This window comes from Spermophilus citellus (genome assembly GCF_964194105.1).
Source record: "Spermophilus citellus genome assembly, chromosome: 5".
Taxonomy (NCBI): Eukaryota; Metazoa; Chordata; class Mammalia; order Rodentia; family Sciuridae; genus Spermophilus; species Spermophilus citellus.
In genome coordinates, this window is record NC_138186.1 from 1303223 (window position 1) to 1312910 (window position 9688).

The 9688-nt window shown below is 41.6% G+C and overlaps 1 protein-coding gene across 1 annotated transcript; it reads left to right on the forward strand.

Moving 5' to 3' along the window:
- The first annotated feature begins 624 nt into the window (after positions 1-624).
- On the forward strand, positions 625-9210 carry ZNF322 (zinc finger protein 322). Its single transcript, XM_081295821.1, has 2 exons — positions 625-773; positions 5936-9210. The coding sequence occupies exon 2, from the start codon at positions 6118-6120 to the stop codon at positions 7315-7317; it is 1200 nt and encodes a 399-aa protein (XP_081151947.1). The 5' UTR covers positions 625-773; positions 5936-6117; the 3' UTR covers positions 7318-9210.
- The last annotated feature ends 478 nt before the right edge of the window (positions 9211-9688 follow it).

Below are 9688 nucleotides of genomic sequence, written 5' to 3' on the forward strand. Positions count from 1 at the left end.
GAATGTGTTCTCTTCTTCTTTTACACACATGTCCTTTGTGTGTAGTTATCTTTTTTGTTCTGGGACTTCTCTTTGTTTTGGGTATATGAATTGATGCCTGGTGGTTCTTCCTTGGGGCCTGGTTGTTGGTTTGCCTTTTTTCTCTCTCCACTTCTATGAGTTGAAGTAATGTTGAGGCTCAGGTGGGGCTAGATTATGTGTGGGGTGAGAATCACATTGCTTGACTCTCTTCTGTGTGAACTTGAATTGCCCCACAAGAAAGAGGGAGCCAGGAATAGCACTAACATCAGCACCAAATGCATAACCTTGAGATAAATGTCTGGTGTCTACTTTGACATCTGTAACACTAATTACCCCCTATATTGGAATGGTGGGGTCAGTGTTACCAACAATAAAACTCAGAACTATATCAGGCGTTCCACAGCAGGTGTCTACTACATTGTCCACTGAATTAATAATCCAGCAATGTGAATAGGATAGGAATTACATAAACTATATAATTCTATTATTTAGTGGGATTACAAAATAGGGTAGGAAGGCAAAAGAAAATTTGGAATATTTCATTTTTTTTTAAAGAGAGAGTGAGAGAGGAGAGAGAGAGAGAAAATTTTTAATATTTATCAAAAGTGAACAAAGGAGAGGAAGGAGATAGTTTACAGATGTAGACTCTAAGGAAGAAGGAATAAAAAATCAACTGAAGAAACAAGAAGTGGAAGGAACAGGAAAATGTGGCTGTTAGTGAAGAAGGGGCAGTAAGAGGGACAAGAACCAAGGTATGAACCGATCGGCAAATAGGTGCAGAAGAAAACAACTAATTTGAAAGTTAAATTATACAGATATATATTTTCTGAACATATCCACACAGAACACAACATGACATGCACACAATCTTGCATAGTGGAAAAAAGTAAAAAATCGTATGATGTTTGAAAAAATTTTAGAAAGTTAAAAATTTTTTAAATAAATACAATAAATGGAATATGGAGGAAAAAATAAATAAGGAAAAAGAAAACATGTAATTAGAAATAAAAGGCTTGTTTTCTGCTCTGGCAGTTAGAACTGTCAGCAGAGATGGACTTCTGTTCGTTGTGTTCTCATTTTTGTCTCAGCAACCTTTGGGTCAAGGGCTGGGGTCAAGTCTAATGTCTGTGTGTTCCTCACCTAACTGCCAGCCAGTGTAGTGGCTCCCTTCGTCCAGCAGGGGTGGGTAGACTGGGGAGTGCTGGCGACCATGGGCTGCTGTACTACTACCCCAGTAGTTGGGGTTTTAGTCTTGGCTGACCTTTGGAAGTCGGTATTGGAGATGTGATCCAGGCCCCCTGTTACTGGGGACGAGCTATCTCTGCTGGACCTCTGGATCTCTAGGGCCTCTGGTAGAATCTCACAGGTTTCCAGTTCACCACTGTGGAAGTGAATTACTAGGAATTGGCCCTGGAGTGCAGAGCTCCTGTGTGGCCACTGTCAGTGTCTTCCCAGTAGCTCCTACAGTGCACCAGCAACCAAGACACTTTCTAATCTGGTATGGGGAGCCTGTGCGAGGCGGTTTTCTTTGTGCCTGTTTCAGTCACTCTGGCTCAGGCACGCTCTGGAGGTCATGGCAACTTCCTTTGTTCCCAGTCTTCTTTTTAAGAGGAAAGTGGAAAACTTTATTAAAGGATAGCAGAAAAGACACCCCCACCCCCCACACCAGGAAGAAGGGGACCCAAAAGGCGAGTCCCTGTTACCAAACTTCTGACCCTGCTTACAGTGGTACTGTATTTACAGATAGCTCCCAGGCCACGCCTGAGGTCGTTTCCAGGCCAGTGATCTTGATTCCCTCTAAACTGTGGGCCGTGCCGTTTTGTGTAGCTTTTCACTGAGCCACTTCCCCCACCAGCTGTGTCCATAAAGATCAGCCTCCCTCTGTGACCCACAGGTTTCCCCAACCTTTTTTTTTTTTTCTGCCTTGTTCTTTCCCCTCCCCTCAGTGGCACTGTATACCTCTGCAGGCAGCGGGCACATAGCTCACATTTTTTTATATTGCTCTGACTTTCTGTGCTCTGTGGTTAAAGTTTCTCCATGTGGCCTTAGTTACTCACCTCGCTGAGTAAGTCTGGCTCTGAGGAACTGCTGGCAAGTGCATCCTTCCTCTAACACCACCTTCTTCCTCTTGGGGCTCCTCAATCTCTCTCCTTGACCCACTGATGGCCATGTCTCACTGTGTCCTCGTGTTGTCTGCACTCTCTGGGTGTGTATCCTTGGTAGCTGTGTATCCTAACCTCTTCTTAGAAGGACACTAGTCACATTGGACTAGGGCCACCTGATGTCCTCATTTTAAGACCCCTCTGAAGACCCTGTCTTTAAACATAGTTACTTTCTAAAATAGTAGGGGTTAAATCTTCAATATGTGAATTTGAGAGGCAACACACAGTTCAGCCATAATAGATGAGAACCAGTTGGGAGGTTACTGTGATAGTCCGTGTGAGAAATGAGAGTGGTTGGGGCCAGGATAATAGTAGCAAAAGTGATGAGGAGTGACTGAATTCCTAGATTCATGTGTTTTGAAATGGAGCCACCAGATTTGTTGATGACTTGATTATAGGGTGTGAAGGAAAAGAATGCAGGATGACTTCAAGATTTTGACTTGAGAAAATAAAGGATAGATTTTCTATGAACTGAAATGAGGCAGGTGATGGTTGGAGTTGGCCTCAGTATCAGTGTAGGTCCTTTAATGGCTTCCTTTGACTTGTTTCAGTCAGCTTTTTTGTTGCTGTGACCCAAAGACCTGCAAGAATAATTAGAGGAGGAAAAGTTTATTTTTCTCACAGTTTCAGAGGTCTCAGTGTGTAGACAGCCAACCCTATAGCTCTGAGTCCAGGGTGAGGCAGATCCTAGGAGAAGAGCATGGCAAAGGAAAGCACCTTGGGACATGGCTTCCCAAGGAAGCAAAGAGCTCTGTGCATGGACAAAATATGAAACACCAGGTGCACCCCCAGTGACCAACCTCCCTCCCTCCTCCAGCTACACCCTACGTGCCAGCAGTTACCACCCAATCATGAGCTTTTGGGGAACACCATATATTCAAACCAAAACAGGCTGTGTAAGGCACGAATAGATTCTAGGCATTTAGCTCTGTAAACTTGATTTAATAATAGGAATAATGAATAATGTTCTGATACTTTTGACTTTGAGGATTTACTGTGGCAGGGACAAAGTATGCTCTGGGGCTTAATATTTTGTATACTGTTGTTAGCAATTTTCCTACTAACCGTAAACTAAGAGGTCCTTGGTGCATAGATGAGCAATGCAGTGTTTTTCATAGACACCTGCCATTATAGGTAATCCCTGAGACTCAGACCCATGCGCATGAAACACGGCAAACTGACTCATCATCTTGATAATAAATGCACAGAAAAGTATTCATTGTCTGATAGGGGCAGAAACATGCTAATTTTAATGATATTTTATAAGCTCATGGGTTCATGTGATGGGTCAAGTTGTATACATGGATTTCCTAGGATACCCATTACCAAATGAGGAGAGAGTGGAGTACTACAAATGGTTTTGTAGTTTAAGGAGTTGTTCTATAATATCATGAGGATCCCTGAATGATATAATTTGGACCAAAAAAGATATATATGGTACGGTGCAGCAGTGTATAGAGACATGTTAAATACTTGAAATGTGAGATGTAGCCACTGTGTTTAGCACTAGCATGGCTATATTGTTTAGCTTACCTACTTTCTTTCTCAGCTGTTGGACTTCCTGATTCTTGTTAGCCTTCTAGACACTTTTCTCTCTGTCCCTCTTTGGTCACAGTTCTGTATTTCTTATGAATCTGTATGTCTTAACTGAAGAAATTGCATTACTCTCAACCCATTCGGTTCTTACTTCTATCCTCTATAACTAAATTTTAGAACATTCTGAATTGGCATTTGAAGGCTGGATATGTCTTTTTATATCTGTAAATAACTTTTCTTATTGCAAGAGTAGTCTCTGTTCATTGCATGAGGAAAGCATACAGGTTGCTGAGTGAAGATTACAAAACAGTAGTTAAGCAAATTGGTGAAGGACAAAGCCACCCATCATCACATTACCGAGAGGTAACACAATGTGCGAGGATTCTAGGTCCTGTGACTTACTATCTTCTGTGAATGTTTAAGCTCCAGTCCAATATCAGTTTTGTAGTTAAGGGCCCTTTCTGATGAACTGAGGACTCTCTCCCCAGAATAATGGGCAGATTCTGAACAGCATTTTGTTACACATCAGTTAAAGGTTTTATGGGTTATCTAAGACCCTCCACGGATGCCAAATAAGAGCTTCCATTCCAAGCTGGAATATCTATCTGTATGTGCCAGGCACTGTCATAGGTGCCAGGGAAACTGCAGTGCACAAAACAGACATCAAAACAAATTCCTGTCCCTTAGAAGCTTACTTAACCTTCTGTGGAGAAGAGCAAAACAGGAGAGAAGGGGTGTTGTTCGTATGGGTCAGCTGCAGTGGAGATGTGTTATAATTTAAAATAGGATGGTCAGAAATGGCCACCTGAGAATGTGACAGTTGTGCAAAGATGGGAGGGAGTTTAGAGAGAAAACATTGATGAGACCCGGAGGGAGAGCCCTTCATCCAGGGAGGGACGGCAAGTACGCAGACCCTGAAACTAGAGAGGATCTGACTCAGAGTATCTGAAGAGCAGAGAACCCAGTCACAGTGGTGACCTGGAGGCAGACTTCTCTGGGGCTTGTAGGTTTCTAATGGGCAGTTCTAGGGGAGTGGTGAAGGTGTCTGGTTAGGGTATGTTCCAGAAGCCTTAGAAGACAAGAAATGGAGACAACAGACTGATTTGAGGAGTTTTATGTAAAGAGTAACAGAGAAATGGGACAATAGCTTGAGGGTGAGGGGGTTGAAAGTTGTCTTGTTGGTTGTGCTTTTGTTGTTCAGAAGAAAGATAACTGCCAGTTTGCTAATTAGAATGATCCAGTAGAGAGAAAGAAAACGAGAATGCAGAAGGAGGGTACAGCAACATCCTTGTGGAAAAGCGGGGGGAGTCCAGCACCGGGGCAAGGTTGACCGTGGATTGCGTGGTGGGGTGCTTGACAGGTGACAGGCTGGCTGAAGTGTTGGGAGCCTGCAAAGTTGTCTGCCTCTGTGTTTATGTGTGTGTGTGTGTCTCACTGTTTTCATTTTGCCTCCGCTTTCTTAGTAAAACAAAAATCTTCAGCTTATACTGCTTAGATGAAGGATGGCCATGCCAGTGTGTACGGCGGGGGTCAGACATCAGAGGTCATGAGGGAGTAAATGGGAAGGACACAGAAGATTCTCCCCTCTGCTTTGCTTTCTTCCTCTCCTGAACATTGCCTATTAATGTTATTAGAGTCATCTTAATCTTTCCTCTGAAGCAATGAAAAGAAAAACCCTGGTTTTGAGATCACCCAGGTTCATATAAAGAGCTTTTTTTATTGGTGGTTTCTCGTATGTATGTCTCATTTTTATATTAGCAGAGAGGAAAACCAAGTACAGATTGAGCATTCCTAATCAGAAGCTCCTAAATCTGAAATGCTCCAGAATCTGAAACTTTTTGGGTGCCAGTATGATGCCATGAAAATTCCACACAGTGAAACTTTGTGTTCCATGTACAAAATTATTAAAAATATTATATAAAATTGTCTTCAGACTACATGTATAAAATATATACCAAACAAATGAATTTTGTGTTAAGACTTTGGTGCCACCCTCAAGACTTCTCATTATATGCATGCAGATATTCCAAATTCTGACAATATCCAAAATCTAAAACACTCTGTTTCCAAGCATTTTGGATAAAGGATACTCAGTCCATGCAAAACATAAAAGACTTACAGATTCTGATGCAGGGTTTCGATCTCTTCTGTAGTGATTTTAATTTTAAGGATTCTTAATGTAGGAATTTAAATGTTATTTCTACCTTGTCTTACAGGTTTAGAAATACCAAGTAAGAAATTCATGTATATGATTCTGGAAACTTGGAAAGGCAAATTGCTCATGACTGAAAGGCTTAACATAGATGAACCTTCCAAGTTCTTAAAAACAGAATGACTAAGAAGACAATGATGGGTCAAGAAGACCAGTGGAAGACTCCCTAGGAGAGAGCCATAGAAAATGTACACTTCAGAAGAAAGATGGGATCACAGAACTCAGAAAAGGAAAGTATATCATGTATACCCTCAAAAGGGTAAAAAGATTTTTATTCATGTGCGTCAGATTACTCCAGTAGATAATCAAATATACGAGTGCCTTGAACGTGAACGAGACTTCTGTGAAAACTTAGCTCTTATTATGTGTGAGAGAACCCACACGGGGGAGAAACCTTGCAGATGTGATATGTGTGAGAAAACCTTCATCCAGAGCTCAGATCTTATTTCCCACCAGAGGATCCACAATTATGAGAGACCTTATAAATGCAGCAAATGTGAGAAGAGCTTTTGGCACCACTTGGCCCTTTCAGGACATCAGAGAACACATGCAGGTAAAAAATTCTATACATGTGACATCTGTGGCAAGAATTTTGGTCAGAGCTCTGACCTGCTTGTTCACCAGCGAAGTCATACAGGCGAGAAACCGTATCTTTGTAGTGAGTGTGATAAGTGCTTTAGTCGAAGTACCAACCTAATAAGGCACCGAAGAACCCACACAGGTGAGAAGCCATTTAAGTGTCTGGAGTGTGAAAAAGCCTTCAGTGGGAAATCAGACCTTATTAGCCACCAGAGAACACATACTGGTGAAAGGCCCTACAAGTGTAACAAGTGTGAGAAGAGTTACCGACACCGTTCAGCCTTCATTGTACATAAAAGAGTTCACACTGGGGAGAAGCCCTATAAGTGTGGTGCCTGTGAGAAATGCTTTGGCCAGAAATCAGACCTTATTGTGCACCAGAGAGTCCACACAGGTGAGAAGCCCTATAAATGCTTGGAATGCATGAGGAGTTTTACTCGCAGTGCCAACCTCATTAGACACCAGGCAACTCACACTCATACTTTTAAATGTCTTGAGTATGAGAAAGGCTTCAGCTGTAGCTCAGACCTTATTGTGCATCAGAGAATTCATGTGGAAGAGAAACCACATCAGTGGTCTACATGTGAGAGTGGCTTCCTGTTAGGTATGGACTTTGTTGCCCAACAGAAAATGAGAACTCAGACGGAGGAGCTACATTATAAGTACAGTGTGTGTGATAAAAGCTTTCTCCAGAGCTCAGCCCTTCTCCAACATCATATTGGTGAAAAACCATATATCTGTAATGTGGGTGACAAAGCTCTTGAGCTCAGCCCCGCTCATGCATCAGAAGCCTCACAAATGTCCTGACCGGGGAAGAAGTTATGATACCATGAAAAATTTAATTACAGATTAGAGCTCATTAGGATGAATCTAGGTGAATCTCAGACTTGGCCCAGAGCGCAAACTTCAGTGGGGACCAGAGAGCCTGCAATTGTAGGAAGCATGAGGAATACTTCACCCAGAAGAGCTGCCCTAACAGCCACTCCAGTGAGAAACTCCACAGGTGCCCTGAGTTTAGGAAAACCCTTAAGTCTGAGCTTGATCAACTACAGGATTTGCACAGGTAGGAAACATGCACTGCATATGCAAGCTTTCTTGCAGTACCCAGCCCTCCTCATTGCAAGAGAATTCACACCAGAGAACAGCTTCTTAATAAATGCCTTCAGTGTCAGCAGAGCTTCAGACAGTATGTACATCTCGTTGGACACCAGAAAACCCACCTGGGGAGAAGCCCCAGCAAGTGTGGAAAGGCTTCTAACAGAACTCTGACTTCCTTACCCATCAGAGAAGGCATACTGGTGAAAAATTGTATATTTGTCTTGAGTATGGCAAAAAAAGAAAATAGAAAAAAAATCTGAGGAAAGATAAGTGTCTGAATGAGAAAAAGCTTGTCAGTGATCAGCTCTTGTGGTATATCAGGGCGCTCACATAAATACCTTGAGTCTGGAAAAGCCGTGCTAATATAGTAGCTCCTATTTTATTGGGCCCAAAGAACCCATTTTGCAGAGAAGCTTGCCTCTTTAAGAGGTCTGATTGTGAATTGTGGGTGAGAATCTGTGTATATATAGTACATGTAAGAACTGGTCCTAAATTTAGTTGACCCATGGGGTAGAACTTTAAGTGGAGTCAGTAAGGAAATCATTTTTTTAGATACCCAGAAGCTTGTTCTGGGGAAAGCTGGGGCGGGTCAGAGTAGACCTGTTGGGTAACTCAGGAAAAGATGCTTTTTCTTTTATCTGAACCACTTAATGATTGCTTTATTTTCACTTTTTAAAATTCAGAAATTCAATAAAGGAAAGGACTGTAACCTTGTAATAGAAGATGTGGCATGTGTTACTCTTGGGGGGAAGGAAAATATTGATTCTTTTTTACTCCTTTTTTTTTTTTCATCGTTGGCTAGAATGGGACTAGTGTTTTGATAGTGACATAGGAACCCTTAACTGGCTGTGAGAAGCTCCAAGAAGCTAGGAAGTAGTTATCCTAAATTAAAAGACTCCCAATAGTTTCCCCTTTGCAGGATCAACCTCATAAAAAAGCAGCGTACTCAGCTGTAGTGTATATTGAGGCACACCTTCTGAATTTCTCTTTTCCCTAAAATATCTTCTGGGTGATCATTAGTATTTAAATTTTCAAATTTAGAAATTCATTTCTTTGCAACTCAAAATGTAGATTCCAGGATAATGGTTGTGATGTGGTCAGTGTCCGTATTTTTTGGCCTGACTTATTGTTCCTTTCACTGATAGAGCATAGATCCCGTCATTCGGTTCCTGGCTGAATGGCCAGGGGAAGGCTGAAAGGAAGGTGACATGTGAGCGAGCACAGAGTAAAAGACTCCTAGTGATATTTGTCAGTGGAGGACCAAGACTGCTTTCACTTGGAGTATCCTGACTCCACAGCTGGTTTTCTTTTCTCTCCACTGTCCTGCTGTTTATAGCAAATCAGGCCTCATAATGATACATCTTTTCGTTTATTTCAGTTCTTCCAAGGGAAGAGAAAAATACATTTTAATCCCAGGGAAAGGATTGCAGTCATCACAATATCACAATATAAGGTATATATATATATATATATATATATATATATATATATATATATATGGGCTTGGAATGCAGGATTCTAAATGCTATAAGGGAATAAGTAGTTGTTGGATCCACGGGAAGTTTAAGAATAAATACCGTTTCCCATTTAACGGGGTAATAGTTATCTGAGGATCTAAAAATGGTCACTTCTCAGCTTTTTTCCTCCCATCAGATTAAAAAAAAACATTTAAGACAGATACTTTCAAATTCCTACAGTATTTGGGACTCTGCAGGCAGGTAGGTGGTTAGAGTCCTTTGCTTTTGGTTTTCTTAGCGGACCCCTGAACTCCAGAGGGTATTGGCATTGGATTCGTGGAGTAGGCCCGCAGCTGCCTTGTATGCAACTGTAAGCCTTGCTCCTGATGGCGGGCCAATGATCACCATAGTTGTAGGGTCAGTGGCTCTAACTCCTAATGGTAACAAAGAATCTGATTCTAGGACTTTTGTCTTTTAGAAAACATCCTGTAAGTTTTGTTTTTACATGTTTCAACAATGTTTACCAGTAGCTCTTATATCATGAAAAGTTGCCCAGTGTGATAAACATACAAGATGTATTTTTTTCTTTCTCTTTGATGAGAGTCATGCCTGTCACTAGTATG

What these genes read in the sequence shown, in the direction of transcription:
- ZNF322 (XM_081295821.1), top strand. Translation starts at nt 6,118, where the DNA reads ATGTACACTTCAGAAGAAAGATGGGATCACAGAACTCAGAAAAGGAAA.